General features: G+C 35.1%; 1 protein-coding gene across 5 annotated transcripts in view; it reads right to left on the reverse strand.

Moving 5' to 3' along the window:
• Positions 1-24747, reverse strand: part of Nmdar2 (glutamate ionotropic receptor NMDA type subunit 2) — a 260929-nt gene that overhangs the window by 32541 nt on the left and 203641 nt on the right. For all 5 annotated transcript variants that reach the window (XM_033339196.2, XM_033339193.2, XM_033339194.2 and 2 more), the window contains exon 8: positions 17413-17642. In XM_033339196.2, the coding sequence (XP_033195087.1) occupies positions 17413-17642 (230 nt within the window). The remainder of the gene's footprint in view (positions 1-17412; positions 17643-24747) is intronic.

Here is a 24747-nt window from a genome sequence, read left to right on the forward strand (position 1 = left end):
CGTAACATCCTTCGATTAGAATAATATACGCACCTGAATGTTTCTTTTCCCCAATTTTTCTAATAATTATTTTTAAATAACTATGCTACAATATGTGTAATCGTTACTAGAGTATCCTATTTTGTAAATAAATTAGCATTTGATAACGAGACTCACAATGCACAAGCGAATTCATTCAATATCAACTAAGATTTCGTAATATATGTACTAAATTGTTCCTGGTTTAAAGTTCGTAATTTCATTTACAATACAACGAGAAAATTTACTTTTGGAAATAAAGTCATACATTTTTTCAGAGTACTGAACAACAGCGCTTTTCGCTCGTTGTTCTCGTTGATGAAGATATAGGAGGTGCCGTGTGTCGCAAATTACGGGGGATGCTTGAAATTAGGAAAAGTAGATGGGAGTTTCGAAATTGGAAGTTGAAGGTAGCGTGTTCGTTGACTGTATAATTCAATGGGCAGTGGTAAACCGCAAAATTGTATATGAAATTGTTAGCAGATGGAAATTCAGTGGGTGGAAGTAACTTTAAGCCATTGCAACATCCTATTACGATATTTGCATAAAATAGGATCCACTGAAAAAGAAGTTCCTTTCATCTTCCTTAAACATTTATTATATAAATTGCTAGAAGTGTCGCAGTTAATATTTGGACATCTAAATTAATATAATATATAATTATTAATAAATTATAATATATCATAATATCTATTCCATATAAAATAGTGTTCACTGCGAAGGATCACCTTTGTCCTTCTTTCATTTTTTTTGAATAATTCTAACTTCAAACGAAACGAGAAAGTTTCTCTGTATCATAATCTATATCACTGCCCGAATTTTCACTAATTTTGTTTCAACGTTCCAACAGCAATTAGATTAATTAAATTCAATGCAACGCTACAGGATCGGAGCTGCAAACATATATACGTGTGACTGCATTATTTTATGAAATATTGACCTGATACCATACGAGCGTATTTATTGATAACGAGGGACGAAGTTAATCCTGAAATTACTAGGTTTTGTTGCGTTCTAATATTCGTATATCAAGCTGAACATTCATAGCGGTCAGTATTAAAATAGGTGATTTATGCAAGAATAAATCGTCCCACAGTGTCCATGATCATCGTTGTTTCTCGAAAATTTGAATCTCTATCGAACCACGTTCGAGTAAAAGGCGAAGGATAGAATAGCAGATAAAATTACCAACAAAATAGATCATTTTATAAATCCATTTAATAAAACGATTTATTCGTAAGAATCTTCTTCGACAGAATACGTACGTCGTAAAATGTTATCGTAAAATTATACTGCCGGTACAAATACATTTGCCGAGTAAAATATCCCATGGGCTGGGTCAAGTTAAAGAGAAAAAAAAGAGAATCAGTGGGAATAAAAAGGGAAAGCGCAAGCTGGAGATAGAAAGATCTTCATCTCATATGCGTCCTCAGGAATAACCACTGCTCAATGTATTTGATGTGAATCTCACGTAGAAGAAAAGTAAAGGAAAAGCTGGATTTATGCTTGGAATGTGAAAATCGTATTAAGTACACGCGATCGGTTTTGCTCGACATGAAATCATGACAAGAGATGATCGAGCCATTTAGAATACCGTAGATTTTAAGCGTACTAGATTCAAATTCTATGGCTAATGCGCAATGAAATAATATAGAGTTAAGTAAGTAGACTGCAGATTTTTATGTATTCACTGAAAATCAGAGGTGCAAAAGTATACAGGGTGTATACAATATGCAGGAAGACATAAAATATACGACATATTTTTATTGTAATTAATGGCAGAAATAAATTTCTGCGTGAGTTCCAAATATCTGTTTATTTGTTTTCATACAAATTTAAATTTGTATAAATATCCGCGATCTAATAATAGATAAGCTGCAGATTTTTCTGCATTTACGACAAATTAAAAGATATAAAAAATGCACAGAATGCATTATGTAGGCTATATGCAGCAATATAGTATAAAATATTCAAAGTACTCTACATCTGATACAATATTTAATAGATAAAACACTTGTCCATGTAAGTTTCATTTTTGAAATTATAATACGTATAATATAATATTTCTTGAGATTTTTAAATTATTGTCGTATTATATAACATTTTTCGTTATCATTGCATTACACGAGTCTGATACATTGAAGAGATTGTAAGTTTCCATGCCATTTCGTATGATTCGATATTGAATGAAAACTGGCTTCAAAATGGGCTGTACAGTGTTCAAGAAGGGGAAACAGTACATAAACCGGAACAGGAAGTGACCTGCTCCTGTTATATCCACAAAACTGATTCGTGGTCGATCAAGTGGAATGCAGAGGCAGGATGTGGCTGGAGGAAACTATAAAGGATCCCTTATGCGTGTACAATGGAAAAGGAATATCGAAGGACGGGTTTCTCAATTCAAAAAGTAATGGCGGGAAGTGTCGGAGATGTATTTAATATACAGAAAGGATTGTTTCAATTTCATTGCAGGTTTGCACTCGTAGCTTAAAAGAAATTTACAAAAGCTCACAAAAATTTGAAAAGAATGTCAGGTGTCTAAAGAAATTAAAGCAATTTTTTCGGAAAAACAAAAAAAAGCATTTTACAATCGATTAAAAATTTTTATAGATAATGTGTTTATGTATGTTTAATATTCCAAGATAAACAAAATTAATTTTATCTGAATTTGGATACATTCCATTCTGAAGTATGCTATCATAACATTATTATATAGGCAAAATAATTATATTGTATTATATGATCATGAGATCACTTGTTATCATTACTTAAGTACCATTTTATTGCAGTACTACTCAATTCAAACATTTGTTTGATATGTACAAAATATGTACACCTTGATTATGAACATTATTTTCTTCGTAACAAGAAGAAGCGTGTATCTAAATATATAACATGGTGCACATACGTTAGAGAATTTGTAAAATATACTCAGCTCACATGTCATACAAAACCTGCATTTGAACGTAATGTGAGGTACTGTAAACGGATGATTTCTCTTGCATCGAAGCAAACATCAAACAATTTGCTCCATTATGCGTAATTCCCTTTGCCATTCCAAAGAGGATAGGAAGCATCAGAATTTGTGTTAGTAACGAATAATGCCAAACGTAAGCAAATGTTTGATGGAATTAAAATCACAGGTATTATCGGCAGTCGATGCTGCACTATTTGCTGCAATAGTACATACGCTACAATAGATACAGTACTATAAAGATATATCTGAACGAGGCAGACACAGTATGGATATAATTGATAATTCATTCTTGGCTATAATAATTATAGTGATAAAGGGAGGAACGTTACGATACGTATGAGCAATGGAATGTGTAATAGCAAATATTCCTCTATACTACTTATCCATTTACAAAAAGGTCAATATGGAATATACTTTCAATTTTACCACAGAGACAACAATTCTATCCTTAATTAATATAGTAGTACGTTGAGATTATATTGTCTCGATTTCCCTTTGAACATTCAATAATGACCTTTGTTTTATTTCTCGTAATCGGTTAGTTTAAAAATAAATTAAAAATAAATATAAGATAGGAAATTTTCTCAGTTATCATTTAATAGGATCATGGTACTTTCTTCGATGGAATTGTAGAAAGCGTAAGTAAAATCTTAATAACAATCCACGAAATGTATACGTCGAAAGGTGAGCGAACGTATATACTACAAAATCTAATACTCCCTGGAATTTGAATGTTAGCAATTGAAAGTAACAGTTGTGAGTTAGAAGTTCGAATTTGAATTGAAAGTCAATATCTAGAAGTTTCGTGCACACACGGGCTTACACAACTAATAATTAGAAGTTACAAGTTCATTGTTGGAAGTTTAGAGTTGGAATTTGGAAGACGAAAGTCAACGACTGTACATTAAAGCTGAAAATTTACCATCTTAGCGAACGCTCTTCTGAACAATTAGAAGGATGCAAACATCTTTTCTCGTTATACTTCCTCAATGATGTTTGTTTAGTCTGCGTCCACATGCTGACGCGAGGCTTAATTAAGATTCAATGCGTACGCGAGTTTACGCACGCGTTGCTCATTTGCGTACGACGAACGAGTATTGTTTAACGTTCGGTGTAACGTGTCTTCGATTCCATTGAAGCAGGATGTTAACCCTCAATTAGATAAATGATTACAACGCAAACGATTTGAGTTATATTATTTGATTTTAGATGATTTAAAAGCTTTAGAGTTTTTTTGTCAGACACTTAATTTTACTAATGGTTTCTATAAAACACACAGTAACAATCAAAATAGAGTAAAATTCTCGAATCAAATAATCAATTTTGTCAAAGATATAATATGTTATTTATAATAGTAAATTACTAGAAAACAACAATAAAGTTACAAACTTGTTTAATGAAGTTTCCACAATATTTGATGAGTTTCTAAATTTCTATTTTACGTAACAAAGGTTTTAGCAAAATCACATTGTAAATGTTCTCTGCCAGAGAAACAAGCTTATGTATCAAGAAAGATCGTTTGTCACTAAATTGTAAGGGAACGTTTGGAGAGTTTCGTCGCTACTTCTCGATCGCTTTCCACTCGGAAAGTTACTGCACATCAGCATAAATTGTATCGGACAGCAACGTCAAAACTGAGGAAGAGTTTTACGTGTCTCTGAAACTTTGTTTTGTCTCTAGCAGCTGGTACCAACAGCCATCGCATCGTAGCCTTCTTATGGCCATCATTGCAAACTACTTTGTCCACTTGCTGCCTCTCTTGTGGCTCTTAAAAGGACGAAACAAAATCGCGTGCCATTAATTGCTTTTTTGGTAACCACCTCGTTATCGAACGCCTGTAACACGCCTAATATCGTTTTATACAATTATTAATTAATTCTGCACGTTTTTCCCTCTTAAATTTAAATATTTTTGTACCTTAGTTGTTAATCTAGACATTTAACACAGAACATTAATGAGCATAGTTTTACATTTGAATTAACATACTTCCATAATTTTGCGGAAATATCGTTATGAAAATCTGGAATTATTCTAATTTCTGTATTTCAGAATTTTGCGTTTCTGCTTCGCAACCGAGATCACTTTTTGCCGTTGAAATAAACAGTGATCACTATGTAATTCACAACTATAGATCTCGTCCTACTACACTGCAAATTTCATAAATATTATGTTTGGTCGATTATGTTCGTGTTATAAATATTGTGATAATATTATATATTTTAAATGTAGATATTATATATTTTTAAATATAATGGTATTCAACAAGCGTGTAAAAGCTCTCACTAGTACATGCATAAGTGACAAAAATTACGTTACTATACGCTGTTGGCTTAAGACGTGAAATAATCAGGGATTTGCTGAGTATTAATGATATTATACTTGGATCACTTAATTGAGGACTGAGTGAGAATTTACATCTAAGACACCGAGCAGAATGTTGAAAATTTGATCGAAGATAAATAAACTCCAGTTAGTATCGGTAGATATTAGCGTCAAGTAAGGCGTTTTGAAGCTTCTATCTTCGAGTAGTTTTCGTAAATCGTTGCTTAGTTAATATCGAACGGCTTCAATTACAAAAGCTTCCTTGTTTGCATTAGAGAAATAAGGTTTGAGCATCTGAATCGTCGAAATAAAGGATCAATGGCATCAAATACTCTGTAGATATTCTTTCTACGATATTCATTTTCATTTATATCATTCATTAACAAATACACTTCTAATTTTCCCTTTCCATTTACTTCGAATGGAAGGATATTCTCCCACTTAGCTAAACTCTGCTCAATTACGTATTTAGAGAGTCAAGGGAAGCTCTTCCTAAAGTTTGTCTCATCCCTTTTCTCAGGTGGCAAGTTCTTCCGTTTTGCATAAAACATGCATTAAAGGTTGAATTCTAATTAATTCCTCGCTGGCTGTATGGATCACTTGAATTTATGTGTAGATTAAAAATTTCAGCAATTAAGAATAGTCTATATTAGTCGGTATGATGATCTTTTAGTTTGACGCGATAAGGAATAACATCCAATCAGTAAGAAATGGATTTGATGATTTAAATAATTAGTTTTAATACTTGAAGACTATCATGGGTAAAAATTCACACCTTTTTTTACATTAAAAAATTGATAAAGTTAAATAAGTAGAGTTAGATGTTTTAGCGTTATTCCGCACTAAATGAAAAATAAACAAATTATTGTGCAGCGGTTACAAGCAGTAACATTGGAATGGTATTTTTATTGGATGATAATTATGAGATAAAAATGAGATATGTATAATTTTGTGTGCTAGACTAGATTGATGGCGTAGTAGTGACACACGTACGTGAATATGAATGTGTGAAGTATGTGTGTGCGCGTGGAAAACAGACGAATGTAACTATTCCGTTGGCAGTGTGGTATGGAAGATGGTGAGACAAAGAAAGTGCTGAGACGCGTGCAAATGTATATCGACGAAGATCCTGGAAATCGTTTGTTAAATAAGTCTAAAACTATTTTAATATGAATTCTAAGTGTAACCTTAGTGTTCCCTTACTTTTATTTCGGCAATTAAGATCCACAATTCTCAACAATAATATGAAAACGAAATTTCCACGGGCTGAAATTATACTCGTAATAGCTTTCCAAGATTTAATATTTGAGTATGTTTTTAGACGTAGAAAGATTTGTCTCTAGTACTTAAAAATGACCGATTGAACTAATTGTAAGAAGAATACCTTCCCTAAGAAATCAGATAGCAAGGAATCTGATAAATCAGTCTCTCAAAATAATCCGTCGTGTAACTGAAATCAATACAAGCTTGAAAGCAATGCGATAAAACAGAATAAGCTGATTGAAGAATCGAACGCAGGATCGCTCCGTAGAATTATATCAGATTCTTAATTCTCCTAGAAGAAAATGTTGAAAAAGAGAAAAGAACGTGCTACACGTGCTGATTCTTACTCATGGCATTCGTTCCAACAACGTACGTGTCCGCAATGCTCGGTATAACATGAATTTCCATGAGTTAGAAATTGTGAAGGGCCATCGCACAACGCCGCAGATTCGAGCAGCATTTTCGTGTAAACGGAGCGCAATCCTCTTGCTGGCGTTTTCGCGAATCGAGTTCGGGGATTAACTCGATGAGAATACCGTGGCCAGGATTAAAACGAGACCACCAGTGGCTGTGGAAATCGATGTAATGCCGAACGATAATATCGGTGTATTTCTATTCGTCCGACCTTTCCGGCGCGAAAAGATGTAGCAAGCGGAAGATGAAAGTAGTCGCGGATTAACAATAATTAATAATAATTAGCGATTAATAAACCTTTCGTATGTCGTACAAATGATGTATCGTAGTTTGAAGAGCTGGAAAATTCGTTAATGATCGGCCGCTGATAGCGGTTTCCGTGTATATTATGAAATAGACGGAAATGTGGTACGATTTGGTTTGAATGAAATTTTTCTTCGTCGTTTTTCTTGATTACTAAATTATGGATATTTATGCATTTAACGAGGAAATAAATAAAATAAAGTTGGCGGTAAACGTCTGTGTGTTTGGGCAAACCTCGAGAACCGCTGGACGAATTCTGATGCAGTTTTCACCATTTTAAAAAGCCCAGTAATGCGTGAAGCGATATAACCATAGAGAGCTATGCGTAAATAAAAAATATAAACCAGAGCGACCTTCTTCGCTGTGATCGTGTTTTGCTCATAATGCTGCTGCGATGTAGCGAGGAAAAACGAATATGATTCCTCCTCCGAGTACTCTCGGAGTCTTTCTCTTTTCAACGTGCAGCATATCAGAAGCTTCACGACTCCGTTGTACGATTCTATACAGTCAGGTATTTCTCATAGTATGAATAACAGACTTTGATTCGGTGTTAAGCAGCTTTTTATTGGTTACTTTGATTGTCAATTCGATTTTAAGTTTGAGCCAGTAAGTAGATTCTTTATCATAGCGTAAATAGTACATTTTTCACAACATTGTTGTCATAAAAAGCTTGAGCTAGCTGTAAGAAGCTTTCCAGTTATTTTCGTATTCGTCATTTTATCGAATAAACGTCTCCGTCCATATATATATACATAATTTTTTATTTTATCGTAACGTGATTGTAACGTTACCGACCTGAACGATTGCCCATTACGCCGAGAAAGAAAGCGAATGTACGTAGGTCACACATCGAAAGCTACAAGAATTCATTTATCCATTCATTTATCATAGTAATAATGAAATTGACCAAGAAAGAGAATTTCGATTATCGAATAATAGAAAGAGAATTGCTTTACAAAGAGAAAGAGAGTCCTCTGTTAAGCGAAACAATCTATCTATCTGTTAGCAGTATTAAGAGAGAAGACGAGCAATTCGAATTGAAAGGACAAAATGTTCCTGGTTTGTGGCTCGATAAAGAGCATTACGCTATGTACTATGATTCATCCATAAAGTATAGAAATAAGAGTTCAGTTTCTACTATGGTACTATGTTTGTTGTCTGTCGATATCGTTCAACTCTAAAGTAGAGAGATGAATCAAAAGGTATGCGTTATTCGCAAGGGAAGAACCTATCTCTTTAAACGTAAAATTCGTCTCGTGCCGTTCGATAGTTTTATAATATTTAGTAAGCGAAACAAGTTTCTCTTCGAGTCTATATTTCTTCTAAGAGACGTAGAGTATGATATATGTACGTATACGTGTGTACATAAAAAATGGAGACGCGTGAAACGAAATTATGCCGAAGGAATTCATAGTAAAAATTCATAGTGAACGGCGTTATAATAAATAAAACATTCCATGAAGCTATTATTTTCAATTGCATCGTACACTTCACGCTACGACGTTACTATAAAACATCTAATACTCGAGTAAACACTTTGTAGTAACTTTATCCATTCTCTTATGAACTCAAGATATTTATCTAAATCGATGAAAACGATTTTTTGCATACTACAACGTTCTAAATATATTTTCATTTCTGTGATTCAGAACTACTAACACGGAATCAACTAGAAATATTACTGACATAGTATGAAAGAAACTTCGAGTCTTTCAGGGTACACGCTGATCTTACACATTAATACGTTAGGACCAAACAAGGCGTTCAAGCGATCACGTTTGCCGGAAATTTAATGGCCGCTTGAGTAACGTAGTTCTTTTGAAGTAGTTCTTTTACCCTCTCTGAGCGCGTTTTATACAAAATATTGCGGAGAACCCGAGGAAAATGTTATTGAGCGTGAAATCTTAAAAACTTGGTTTACCAGGAAAAATTTATATTCAAGAAATCTGCGGATATGCCAGACACACGCTTCGATTTCGTTCGATTAAAAATTTCGATGTATTGTGCTGTCGTTATTCTCTTTACACGAATCACAGAATCCATGTTTTTTGTTTGTTTGTATCTGAGACTAGCTTTTAACTTAGTTTATTTTCCTTTCGTTCTCTTAAATTAAAAGTCACATTAAAAATTCAACAGATTATTTTTCAGTATCGACAGAATTAATTCTCTTCCTATACAAATTAAGATAAAAATTTTCTTTACAATTTTTATTTACAATGTTATTATTGCATCCAGTATATTCTATTTATATCATCAGAGATTATGCACAATTTATCTAATTTAATAAAAGAAATCATCATCAAGAAATGAATTCTTCTCTCCTCTGAAATTTTCCACTGAAATCGCGTTTCGAGCGAACATTTCAGCTGCTATACCGGAAATTAAAAGACAATGGCAAAAGAAAAAACAAGGAATTCGAGTAACGTTCCACGTTAAATCTCATATCGTTTCATCGCTCGCAAGTTCACCGCTCCTGGTGTCCTAAATTCAACCTCTATCTCTAGCGAAGGCTATGATGAGCCCGCCCGTGTATCTTTCTCCGCTCGATTTAATTCTAGAATCCCTCGTTCGCAATGATACATGAGACGTCTGATGCATCTGGCAAAAGTGTGACTGCCAATGCAGCTGAATTCTTTTATATAAGAGCAAACCAAACGTAAACGGAACGTGTCGTTCGAGTAGATTAAAAACCACCCTCGCGTGTAGTTGAACCTCCTATTCTTACTATTGATATATTTTTAAAGAGATACATCGGTTCGCGGGTAGGTGTTTTTTTCAAAATGAATAAATTCAACGAGGCCATTTTTTCGATATTTTAATTCGATATTTATGTCATAATGTAAGAATTTAATCTCGGAATTAAGATTAATAATCTGTGGAAGACACAATGTTTATGTTGAAATAATATTATGTGATATTTATTAAACAATTATTACAGGAAATATAAGTGTGTTGTGGAATGTAGACAGTTGGCTACTTATTCTCAGACTGGCTGGCTTAGTGACCCATGGCCCTTGAAAAGGTTTCGAACCCCACTCTCTATGCAGTAAAGAGTGTGACCTGTGTAGATGTCTGTGTGGCGTCACATGTGCCACGGAACCTTCTAGTAGCTTCTCGACGTGCCCAATGTTCCATCCATATCCTTACGCTTCTTCCGCCGAATTCTCGAAAGGGCATACACGCGCTAGCCGCCGCGATACATCTCACGAACGCACGCTAGTGGGGATATCGCTGGGCAACGAAGGGAAGAATCCGTTCGATCAATCGCCTCATTTGTATGCGATTAATATCGTTGTATTCCAACACATAACACTTATTGTCCTCTATCGAATTATTATTTATAAAAAATATTGCGATCGAGTAAAACAATCTCTTTCAGATGTTAGAAGAAATTCTCATCACGATAGACATCTATTTTCTAAGGAATTTAAATTACCTTTCTGTGAATCGAAATTTATTTTAAAACATTGCCTCCTATTAAACACATTGTTTGCAGACACGGTAGACATCGGTGATCCGCGTTATTATGTTTCTATAATCATTGAAATAAGACAAATTTCATTGTCAGAAAAATGAGAGCAAATACAATATGATATTTTGCAAAAATTAAAATCTTGTTAATACAATTTTCTATTTTACATCTATTTTATTTGCTATAGAAACATGTGGAAGTCTAATTATTCCTTTGTATCTGTATAAAAGTGATTCGTATAAAATGGTGTTTTGTTCTCGTTCGTACTCTCGCAGCGACACTAACTATCGATGTCGAGCAGGAAGACCATTTTCAAGGCGAATGGCATCGAAATAAATTGATTCTCGTTGTTGGAAACTCCGGTACTTGCTGTATCTCCATTAACCTTATCTCTTTTCTTAGATTTGTTTTCCAGTATCTTCATTCTTTCCTTTTCTATGCACACGATTCTACAAACATGGAAACGTTCCACTCTAAGGAAATCCAAAGAGAGAAGAATCGGTTTTGCCTTTAGAGACTCGGTTACGCCGTCCAATGATCGAACAAGGGACGAGAGTTTACGTTTACTCCGAAAGAACTTCGAATATGCCAAAAGCTTCGCTCCTGGGAAAGGACCCTGTTACCTAAAATGTTTCCTCCTTGCTGCTCAAGCCCCTAATATCGAAATCCATTTTCGGAATAGAACATAAGACCAGTTTCTTCTGAATGAAATTGAGCGTAAGGGTATTTCCTTCTTGTATGAATATACCAGAAAATATCGAAAAATTTATCCTATTTTGTTCTTTTATTAAGCGACGATGAAATACTTGGTGCAAAGTTTGAGGAAGATGTGCAAAATTTATGGTTTGTGTCATTATTTAATTTCTTTTGTTTGTTTCGTTGATTGATGAACCTATGTACTGCTTCATTTATGAGTTCTTAATTAATGAATTATAAAAGCTTTTGGATTCCGGAAACTCCAGAAATGTAAATATTATACACCTACTCAGAAGATACGTATGATCGATCAAAAGCTTGGAAATTGTCACGATCTTTATCTCTACCACGATCTTATCACATTGAACTTTCTTCGTAATTTTTGTTATTAATTTCAAATTACTACTACAGATGTCAATATGTTTATTCGATATTCTTTTATTCCTGTAGATCTGACGTGCTTTCTAGCGTAATTAAATTTTAAGTTACATAATTTATTTCCCAATTCTTAGGTTCTACGTGTCAGTTATCGTTAGATTTTATGACACGCATACTATGATTCTAAACTTCCACAAACACGAACAAACGTGATAGCAGAAGTGAAAATGAAATTGAAGAAATTTAAATTTGATCCTTTGAATCGAAACGTTTCCTTGAATACCTCCCCTCCCTCCTCCCACAAAAAAAAGAAATAGAAAGAAAAGAAAACGCGTTTATACGGTAAACGAGTGGAATGGAAATCGAGGAAAATTGCAAATTTGCCCGGATGAATTCAAATATTTAAGGATACAGATTTAGATTTGAATCGATACTCGACAGAGTGGGACGATGTTTTTATTTGGAAACCGTTTAAATATCTGTGAGCGTTCTGTGACCAGTGCACGAGCTTCGAGTAAATACAAGCGAACAGAACCAATCATAACCGCAGCTCGGGCAATTTTCAACCTTCCCGTGCCGCTTCTGTCGTGACTCTTTCAATTACAGCGATTCCATCGCTAACTCGGCCACGAGCGAGCATTCAACCGGGTTCGTGATATTCCTTTTTTCTTCCTCTCGACCAGGCCGCTTTCTTTTCGACCTTGTACTTCATGCGACAATCGAAATTTTTAATTACACCGCGCGGGGAAATAATCTCGAGCAAACCACGGACTTCCTCAACCTCCGCTTTCTAATTATCCGCGAAATAACGCAACCTTCCAGGTGACACTTGTCGACAAGGACGAAATTGTATGGCGATGAAAGAAAGTAAAACTTTGTAGACGGTTTCCCTTTCGCAATTATGAAAGGAAAGTTTTCGATGGGAAAAATTCAAAGGGAATTCGTTCAAAGAAATGAACCGGGTTTAAGTATTCCGTTGACTTAAATTAATCAATCGAACGCCTGCGTGTTTCTACTTAGAAACTAATTTTCTTCAGGGTTTTGAAATATTTCACCATTTAGATCTCATTAGTATGAATTATTAATATTCTCTAAATAGAATTCTTCATCCGTTTCGTGGGATTTTATACAAGTGAAAATATATATAGAATATTGTCTATGATAAATATCAGTACATAGGTATTATTACAGCAAATTACTTGTTTTGTATTAAAAATATTTATATTCAGAGCATCGAATACTTGCAGAGTTAATTCGTAACTGAGTAAATCCCTTTGGTTTCAAGTTTATAATTTCAGAAAGAAAGAAACAAGAACTACTTGTCCAACGATAATCCTTCATTTTCACATGACGTTCCTGTTTTTATAGAAAGAAATCCATAGGAAAATTTTCATCTAAAACATAAAGATATTTATAATTACAATTTGGAATCGATGACGTCGATCGCGTTAAATTTCTTGGCGTCACTTTGAAGTTGGGGACTTGTTTAATTCGACCTTGCAACCTAGAGATTCCCTTCACGTTATCCTTAATTCAAGGAATCTGTCGTGAGTGGAAGGTCGAGGAACTCGGCTAGGCATCGCCTCGTGGTTGAATGTTCAACGACCCCAGGGGTGACGTTGGGCACGCGCATGACTCTTGGCTGGCGCCAGTCAACTTTCATGACCCTGAAGTCTCACAAGTCTCTCGATCATGATCAGGTTTATGTTTATCTATTATTTACTATTACCTATTTGTTTGTTTATTACCTATTTGTTGTGACATTCTTGGATGACGAAAAGAATCTTTGAAAAGAATTTAATATGCGAAGAATGTTTCTTAAGAATAAATAGATATACTTGAAAACATTCGCTCTGTTATTTTGAATGTGATTGTGTAAGCTACATAAACGTATTTATAATTAAAAGCGGCGTACTTTGCAGGAAAAATTTATCAGAATAATTCATAAAAGTTCCTAATTTTAGCATGTTGTTTAAACAAATGGAGACAGTTATACTTTCCAAAATATTCCGGAAGATGTGTTTCCAACCCTAACTTTAAGGGTCGTTTTCATCTTTTAAATGTAGACGATTCTCAAGAAAAATTCAATATAAGTTATAAATTCTAATATCTATGAAAGGACAAGCTTGTGTTGCGACAAGCAACAGAGAACATTTATCAAACTGTTAATATACTGACAAAGATAATAAAATTCCTGAATAAAATATTGAATAAAATGAAATATAACCTTGAAATTCGTAAAATGGATGTTCTCTTGCTCAAGCTTATCGAAAGCTCCGTGAGAAAAATGTACGAACCACAATTGAGAAATAGTACAAGTAATGCGATATTCGAATAGAAGTTATTTTTCGCGAGGAACTTCTTACATGATACACGTTGTAGCTTAACGTGCACGTTCGATCAATTGGCGTGGAAAATTGATTCGCGTTTAATCCATGTCATGAATTTCGTTTCGGTCTCACGCACGCGTCGATCGCATTCCTCCGCGAGAGGAATTTCAATTTCTGAAATCGTTCCGTTGTCAACTGGTTACTGTCGAGTTAGTCGTGCGTCATTCTTGAAGTTCGTGTTTACGGTTCAACAATTTTCGAGTTATTCCACGCGATGTAGTCGTCGAAATCGATTCATTATTCGCGATCACGACCTTACGAATCGAATTGCTTTTAATGCCTTTGCCTATATTGTCCTCGAAGCATCGAAGCTTTCCTGCAAAACGCATTTTCCGTTACGTTCGACATATTTTGTAATTTCGTGGATTTTGATCGCGTTTTATAAAATCTCTGGTTGTGAAAATGTGTCATATACAAATTTATGCAAATTGACATAATTAGGGAATATGGGGATGGAAAATTCGGGACCGAAGCATGAAGAACTTTTTGAATATCTGTCGTAATTAGACTGTGGATTTTTATGTATATTCACGTTTTCGACAATACATTTGAGAAAATAGAACCTCGATAAAAAATTGTTTTACCCACCAAGCACTATACAAAGCACTACACTTTGATTTTATATATTTTTTCACATCATGTATATTTTATGCAATTTTGCGCTTTCAAATTTTCTATGAACGTGAATGTGAATAAGAATTCATATAGTCCAGTTGTAACGTTTGGTACGATTTAATGGAGTAATTTGTAAGTTTCCAATTACACAGGAATAACATCTATGTGAGCCAATAGGTCAAAGCGCTCGTTTCACTTTCCGAGATTTTCTAAATTTTAGATGCTTATCGTATCAACGCTGTATCGTATACAATCTCATTAATTTTCTTTACTTTTTATTCTGTGAAGTTACGGACTCGTACAATATAAATATTTAGAACACATATAGAGGGAAGTTTTACCGTTCTTTGTAATCTGATTAAAAACTCCTAAACAATTTATAGAGTTCTTGAAAATACCGACGAATTTTATTAATTTTAAAAGAAATCTACTTTTCTCAACCGCGTCATTGTTCCAGCAAATCAGTGATATAACTAAAGAGTATTTAAAATTTCCACGCTCTTCAGGCCTTTTTCCAAACAATTCTCACTTTCCATTCTCTCACGAAGAAACAAAGAAACGTACTACCCGAGTGACAAGTAGCAACCTCTAATTCGTTTCCGAGTTTCACGTTAATCGTGTTATGTGTTGCATTTAAATAAACGTTCCAGCAACAAGAAACGATACAAATTTCAGCGAAGCTGGCGGAACGTTAATACAGAGGAACGGAACGCGAAAAAACAATGACGTTCGCGATAAGAAATCCTTGAAAGGATAGGAATGGAAAGAATAATAGCGAGATCCGGACAGCTGCCAGCCGAAATTGAATTTTCCTCGTGGATTTCGCGACATGAACTGCGAAGTTGCGAATTGAACTCGCTCGCTTTGTCTCCCGTTTCTATTTACCTCTCTCAGTTACAGTGTCGCAATTCCAGAAAACTGATTAGTGGTAACTACTGAATGCATTTAAGTTGTCGTATAACATAGGTGCAACGAAATCTGTGGATTCCAAGCGTCGCACTCTGCGTCGTGTTAACAGCCTCTTATTTTCCAGATGGAAAATAACAAAGTTCATGATTCACATACGATCGGATATTTTAATTGTCGTTGATTTTTTAGTTTCTAATTGGTATGTATTTATGGAAGTGTTTTTACGAACGTCTAATTTATCTAGAATTATGTTATTAGATAGTTAAATTAGTTCTAGTATTAGATGTTTTTCTAACAGGTACCTAAGTACTCTAATCTCAAATAAATTCCTGTTTTATGATTTAAAAAAAGATGGTGTCTGTAATTTTGCTTGATTTAATTAAATAATCAAAATTATTTTAATAAACGAATATATCTGTAAATAAACGTTGGATTTTGTTCAAATATATTTCGCAAAAATATGAAAAATTGTTTTCCAAAAGAAGATTAAGCGGCAAAGCTGATTTACTTTTTCGATTTCGATTCAACATTTTATAATTTTAATACGCCTTCTGTAAGCTTCCTGTTCCATAATATCTCCCTGTATTTTTACACATTTTCTAATATTTGTCTCCTTTATGAAGCTCACAGGTCTAAAATTAAAAAATAATCCACTAGTACTGCAAACGTACGTTTCTCGTGCTTCAACGGAAAACTTAACTATATTAGACCCGTTGCGAAGGTCTTCCCAAGTATAATTTCGATCCAACAGGATTCCTTGCAAAATTAAAGCGAGACTTCGCGAAGGCAGTCCCTTGCGTGAGTGCAAGGGAAAAAGCGTCGAGTTCAAATGTAGCGACTAACTACGTTAACACGTTGCAAACGAGTCCGTCGGGGAGCATTATCTAAACGAAGGGCTTACCTTCTGGGAACCTAGATAAATTGCCGTTTATTATCTCGAAGAAGAGATATTTATAGATTACAATTTCTGCAATCCTTGCATAGTACTACACTTGGATATATCGAAAATTATGCTTGATGAAATTACATTTGAAAGTCTTCGAATGATTTGAACAAGATATCGCTGTTTAGAGTCTACGTTTGACCTATTAAAATTGAGTTCGAGGAAAATTTAATTAGAGATTAATTATTGAAAATTTGATTGGCAAAGATATTTTTAAACAATATCATTAATATCATTTAAACAATGTCACGAGTAAGATGACGTCTTCTTTGAAATTCGTTAGGCTTGTTTCTTCCTTAAATTTTAATTTTTCATGATTCAAAAAAACAAGTTTTTAAATTTCCGTTCCCCAAGATTTCCAACGAATATTCACCTTAATATTTCCCTGCTGTCCACCCTTAACGTTCCTCTCCCTCTATCCTCATAAATAACACGAAAATAAAACTTCTCCCTATATTTCTTTTTCGTTTTATCTCCCTACTGCATCCTGTCTCCCTAAAGAGCGAACAAAAATAAAAACTGACCGACGGGTCAGGTCCGGTGTATAAAAGCTCTCGAACCTAAGTTTCACGCAGAGGCGTTTAAAGGGAAGAAAATTGATAATACCGGCATGGGTGTCAGTATTTTCCGAACTGTTTAGCGTACATGAGAGCAAAGATCCGGGCTTCATCGACCGACGAAGATTTCAACGACAAAAAGGAAGCGAACTTACTCATCCATGTCGGAATCTTTGGCTACTCGACAGTGAACACCACGATCCACCAGACATTTTCCGGTCACAGGATCTGGAGGCGCGAGATTGATGTAGGGCGGCTCCTCCAAGAAGGTTATTTTCAAATAAAACTTCTCCGGCACTCCTTGCGGTGGTGTATGAGTTTTTCCTGGCCAGACGATGTCCTTGATGTCCAGACCTTCCTTCTTCCAGGATTTCCACACGCCGATCTGTTGCCACAAATGAGACGAAAGATTGATAAATCAGAAGGTTGTTTCGCTTGATAGATGATACGTAATACTGGCTATCGCGGAGACACGTGTTCCTGAGCATTTCTCTTAATACAACGTCCATTTTTCTTTGTACTTACAGTCGACGACAAAAATAAATGGGCTGGTAGTGGGAAAAGGGATCAACCAAGTTTCGTTAAATATTGCTTGTTTGCGCAAAGATGTAAATATTAATTTTCATTATTTACCAAATAGCCCATGCACTATAGGGATGTACAATAAATGAAACCTGAATTTATAACGCTATTTATAATTCGATCGAACTTCATTGATATCTACTGTCACTGCCTGTCCACTTACATTTGTTCTGTATGTATTTTTATGCATATATTTCACTGTATGTATGTAATCTGTGCGACAGGGAGATAGTTTTGCTATTCCGTTTAGTATCAAATACACGTTAACGTTTTATACTACTTGAGACTTGTCTATGATTGAGAGAAAATATCCAGGAGCCGTTTACAAGTATTGGTGGGGTTCCGATGGCACGGTATTCATATTTTTTATCTTGCAATCAGTGCCATTTTTTAATTTCGCACATTATTTTCTGAAATACTTTTTACGCGGAATCTTATTCCCCGATTGACCTTTCAACGTTAATCGGCAATAATTGTCACCAATTGCTTCATTTAACGCAAACACAATGCATCGCTAATTTCGGACAAGAGATTGCTTAACCCTTATCATTCCAATTGGAAACGAAGCTGTCAAACGCAAGACAGCATTGGAGTGATAAGGGTTAATTTCGTGATAGTTAACAAGTTCAATGATAATAGAATTTCCATTACCTATACGATGTGTCAGTAATTAATTTTCGTACAGATTTTGTCTTTATATCGTACAATTTGATGTATTCCATATTTATAAATTATCATCAAACACTTTGTACAAATTCTGTAGCTTTTCCCTTCTATCAACTGGAATTTGATATTTAGCGAACGTTTTGAATGAAAAAATACGAGAATATAGAGAGAACAGAAGCCTTGAAAGTATTGATTAACTCGATATTCGCGTTATTGTTGGTGTTTGTGAAAATATATCATTTTAATACACGAAACCTATCTATCAAAATGCCAGTATAATAAGAGAGTTTAATTTAATATGAATGGTATAAAAAGTACAAACATTAAATTTATGAAAATATTTTCCGACGTTTTATAATCAGTTCACTTTTATCTCTGTCAGGCGATTATTTATCGCGTGCTTATAAATATGACAAACAATATACCTATTTATAACCGTAATACGGTTAATTATGGAGAAGTTCAGAACACGTTCGTTACAAGTTATTTTTTTTTTTTTTTTTTTTTATCAACAGACTGTTATTTCTTTCGGAGGAAATAAAATCGCCAGAGTTATGGAAGCTGGATTTCAAGTGCGGTCAAAGAATACTGCGACGTTTGTCCTGACTCGACAGTTCGCGAATCGTTTGTAATTTGTTCAGCATGCGAAAAATCGTGATCCTGAGTTTAGCTTCCACGTTGCATCAGCAAACTCGACAAACTAAATAAAAGTTCAACGCGTACTATGCAAACGCGTTGTAAATTTTGCTCCTTCTCTTTCCCTTTTCAATGCAAAATGTGCCTGTGGAGTTACGATATTTATTCAAAAAATTCCTATACTTCCATAAAATTTTCTATTGATAAAATCTCTTTTGTATCTTTTCAGTTACCGTGAACAGCGTAACCGGGCCAGTAACCATAGACTCTACGTATAAATCATTTTTCAGCGCCACTAACCCAAACAATTTGTCAATGTTGCAATCATCCTACTACAGAACCCGTGGTTACTGGTCCAGTTATGCTCTTCAAGCTGTTCGTTCTGCTCTCTAATTTCTGCCAACGATACTTCATACTTGAGAATAGTTGCTATCTCGATTTCGAGCTAATTGTGAGAAACGATGCAGCATTGTCATAGAATGTTATCCATAGCGTAGACACGATACAACATTATCGTGTTTCTGTTGTGCGGAAATAAGGGGAATGTATAATTAGCGGAATCCACAAGGGCTCGAGCTGCTCGTCCGATTTAATTACAAAGTTTCACTCTAGATTACCGCTATTCGTCGCGACATATCCTGTCTTTCGACTCGGAAACAGGATGGATCTTATACCACACTCTCATTGAACAAACAGCGAGGAATTCTCTATTGGTGTCTCATTTTTCTTGAACACGTTGCTGTCTAACGTTCGCGCATATTCCATCGCGTTACTGTTGTCAGTAATAAAATCTGCTACTTGTTACTCGTTTTCGCTCGAAGCGATACAGATGAGAAAAATAAGAAACACATAGCAACACGACAGAAACAAATACTCGTTCGATGTATACCGATTAGTTGCTGGTAACAAATGCTTTGGAATCGGAAGAAAATTCAAATATTCCTTTGATTACGTTGCTTTCGCGTGAACGTGAATGTTTCTAAAAATTGAAATCTGTCGCGTACCGTTTGAAACACGAAGCGGCAAACGTGCAATAAAAAGTTCCTCGTTGCTGCTTCAGCGAAGGTGCAATTTTAACTTTCAGCTATCGCGATAGCATTTCGCGTGCGATTTATTAACACGCAGTGGTTTTTATAAAGTATTTACTCTCCGTTGTCAGTATGCTTCGAAAAGTTTGAAACACGTACGTATGTGCGTATATTCGATCGAATTCGCTGGAACAGGCTGATGCAAATATTTGTCAGTTTTTGATATTTTCCAGCATTATTTGTTCCGGTGGTGGAAAATCGATACTATTTTATTTACTTTATGCACGATTGTGTATTCTTTCTTGCCAAGTTTCAGAAAAGGCCAAAATAGAAAGCTTGGTAATATGCAATGTCAATTCGCGTTGCAATTTATATTTTAAATGTGAGACGGGACATGCTATCCGAAGGTAGAATAGCGTTGAAGTAAAGTACTAGGAAACTTTTTAGCTTGTTATATGAAAAATGAATCTCGCGATTTCGGTTGCAATAAAAATAATTTGTTTATTTCAAACCTGTTCAAGGCATGTTAAATAATTTTCAAACGTTGTTAACTTTTTCATTCGCAATTAAAGAACTTATCAAACTCATAACTAACTTAATTAGGGAACTCGAAGACGAATCAACAAAAGCGTCTTCACTGGCGAGTATAATTGGAAGACTAAGGATTATAATGGCGTAACTCCACTACTGGTTTTCGTAAAATAACATTCCGTGTTTATCATTATAATAAATTCATTATATTTTTTCAAGCCATGAGAACTCATCGCAGCAAACAACGAAGTTACAACTTAATTAATTAGCGAACTCGAGGGATGAAACTTTCAAAAGTTGAAATACGTAACTAAATTCGCATTCTCGATACACATACACTATGATTTTTAAGCCGTTACTTACTTGTATCTCTTTTCTTTCTCTTAAATCGAATTCTAATATTATGGTTAGTATGATATAAATAATTGTGTTCCTTAGAGATTATTTTAAAAGTGTAACAAGAATGAAATATTCGAGAACTCTGATATTTCTAGTATTAGAAATCGACGCAGATAAATAACAAATTAGAAACGACGTTCTCAGCTACGTAATACGATCTGTTTCGACCAACTGTATTCTGACCATGTGAAAACATCGTGGATACGAGGTTGGCGAATACGAATTGAAAGTAGACGATCTATCGACCGTATCGTTTTGCCCAGATCGCATCGACCCGAATTTCCGTGGAATTTATTTAACAGCGGGTCAAATGAAATTGCCCCTCTGGCCGGGGAATTCCTCTTTAAAGGGAACAACCCGCGAGAAAACGTCATATATTTTCGACGAACAATAGAGAGGCCAGAGTTGTGCAGAATTTTCGAACGAAACTTCACAATCTGTGGACGAAGTGGAGGGAAAATTGCGAACGAGGTGAGAAAGAGACCATCTGCAAGTTCATCGTCGTTACGAATATGTAATAGGAGGAGAAAGAGGGCGTCTCCTGTGTGCGATCGGCCGACATTCGAATATTGGAATCCGATACAGATACAGGTCGAACGTGTCGCGATGAAAATTCATTCGCGCCACCTCCGCATCTCTTCATCCGACTCAGCATCATCGATTCCAAGGCAAATGGCAATTTTTTAATACTCTTTTCGGCCATGGAATAAATCGACCAGCAATTTTTCGCGTCAGATTCTGTTCAGATCTCTCAGCTTCTCAGACAGAATTCTCTGTCTCAGAATAGTTCTCGGAAGAAGAAGAAAACGAATGCCATATGAAAAAATAAACAGCGTGTTTGTTTCTTACGTTGAGTTTTTAAGAAAAGCTTGGCGAGGTTCTTTGCAGTCGTATTTGCGTAGGTTGATTAAAATATTTCTCGATAGTTGAGATATAACGAAGCTATTGTTGGTATATTTTTCAAAGAGTTGTCTCATGGCAATTTTTTATACGAGTAAACGCACAGCGGTTGGATGTTCAGTTATTTGGATATCAAAGTCAGATACATTTGAAGTCAGTTTTCCGATACATTTGAAACGAATGTTGCAACGTAGAATAAAGATTATTTACATGCCAGGAACAGTTAAACCTAAATACAATTTTTCAGGTTAAAATATCGCATAAGTGAATAACAATTGAATGTCAAACGTTTGTTTACAAGTTTTCTATAATAATCATAGTATACGTAATATACATAATAATAATCTAAATTTCAATCAATTCCTAATCAAGGTACACGTTTGTAATTATTTAATTATACCGTATAATCCTATTATATTGTATTACATTAATTCTATTAATTACTCAAACAAGTATACCAACAACGTTACTATATAAAAAAGAAAATACGATATCGTATCAGAATCTCTATGATTCGATACAATCGTTAGCTTGAAACGAGTGTTGCCATCCGAAGGGTTCCAGTTGAAATTCAGATTACCAACAGAACGAACGGTATACCGTTTTAGATTTACAGGGCGACACGCTCAGATCCAGCTGCCAACGAAATTAATGTAAATAATGTTCCCTGTCAAGCCGGCTTACTGAGACGGGAGGAAATAGCAGGGCTCGCTAGTACACAGTCATATCTATGCGTCGCTGACCGATGATTAATTCCGTGTGCTGCCTTTCGCGAGTATCATTCCAACCCTCTCATCAGGCTGCAACCAGTTTCTCTTGTTTGTTGGCACATTGGCACGCCACAGTTCGAAATACACGATCGAATAATCGTATTATCTCTATCTAGATCTTGTGTTCGACTGACTGCTTTAATCGCTTTCCAAGATATCCTGTAAACGATCGTCACAAAATAATAAATAATAATAATAAACAGTATGACTATAAAGTTTTCAGATTGGCGTTGTTATCGTATTATATCTGTAGCAATGTTTATTATTTTTATCTTCGTCTATCACCTTACTTTTAATGGTGTTCATTCTTATTTATTATTTTACTGTTTATCATTCGTACCATTGTTTTGCTGTTGTTTATATTTACTTGTTAATCGATGGAATATATCGAGCATTTTAGTCGATTCACGAATTTTTTGTACTCTTTAGAGGCTGAGTCACTTACAGACACTCGGTAAACAATGTTCTCGAAATACTCAAATTTCTCATATTTCAAGATATTACTATTGTCTGATATTTCCACTGGTAGTACTGAATAGCTTTCCTGCAATTGTGAACCGGAAGACGTAAGTGAGTTGCAACGACGAAATGAAAAGGAATACAGAGCGAAGATAGAAATAGAAGAATTGTATCGATAAGAAAGACAGCGTGGATAGAATGGAGAAGAAAAATTTTAACAATGAAATGAAACAGGACAGGGGCATCGAAAAGAAAATGTCAGCGACACAAAAAGACAGTAAAAAGATGACAGACGGAATATCACCAGGATACAAGGAAAAATGATGTTTCTATAAGTAAAAATACGTCGAGTATATTGAAAGACGTTTCTGAGCGAATACGACTTTCAAATTCTTAGAATATCGTACGATTCTATCCCAAGGGGAACATGCCAGAAATTTGAGAATAGACGATGCAAAGTAGAGCTGCAAAGCTAACTGTGCACATGTGTGCATAACTAGACTTTGTCGTATGCTGCATTAGTACGTACAATATGCTCGGTTTAAATGGAATTAAAATATAACAAAACGAAATTTAAATGCAGGCGACATGTCGGTTGTAAAAGTTCACTTCTCCGGCATGATTTATGCAACAGACGCAAGTAGTTAGTATCCTGACAACGTTTTAATGCCAGCTACAATGATACGCGATAAAAAGTGTAGATTTTTATTTGAAAATATAATTGTGACATTTTCTAACCAGAAGTTTCTATAATTAGGAAATTGAAGATTGACAAAGGCGAAACAATAATTCCAGTTAGATCAGTTTTATTCCTTACTTACAACATTCACTCGAAACGCTTTTTCTTTTGTCTTCCATATTTCTAAATTAGACACACGCTACACAAACTATGATATATTTTATCGAACAGTTACTCAACTCTCGCTTTAACGAAGTTTCTCTTTTTAACTTGCTACGAAAACCAATGTAAAACCGAAGTATATAAAATACTTTTATAAGATTTTTGTACCAGAGACATCAATTATCTGTCCGCGGTTGCGAGTTCCGCTTACGTAACGAGATCAAATGAAAGAAGAATTAATGATCGACCGCTTAATCACGATCCTCATTACCAAGGAAATGTCGTTAACGAATCGCGTTGCATGTAAATACGAGCCGCTCCTTCCGCTTATCAGAAGTTGTGGCGTATACTCGTGAGATCTAGCGAGAGCGTGAGTAATGGCCTCGATCAATTTTCAGGCTCCATTAACAGTGAATATCAGAGAAACGAACGGCGACGAAGGCGATCGTGTAGCAACCGGACGTCTTTTCGCCGACGCGACGTCTTCCTGATAAGCTTTGGGTAAAGGAAGAATTTAACGAAAGATCCAAAGCTTTTGTCTAGCTCATCGTAAAACGCATAAACTTTTACTCCGCTGAAGAAGTAGCAGGAACCGAGATAAGTTCCTGTTGATGTCAGGAATTTGTAATTTTTTAAGAGAAGAAAAAGATGGACCGTACGTTTTCCTGCTCTTTTAAA

This window comes from Bombus vancouverensis, chromosome 1 (genome assembly GCF_051014615.1).
Source record: "Bombus vancouverensis nearcticus chromosome 1, iyBomVanc1_principal, whole genome shotgun sequence".
Lineage (NCBI taxonomy): Eukaryota > Metazoa > Arthropoda > Insecta > Hymenoptera > Apidae > Bombus > Bombus vancouverensis.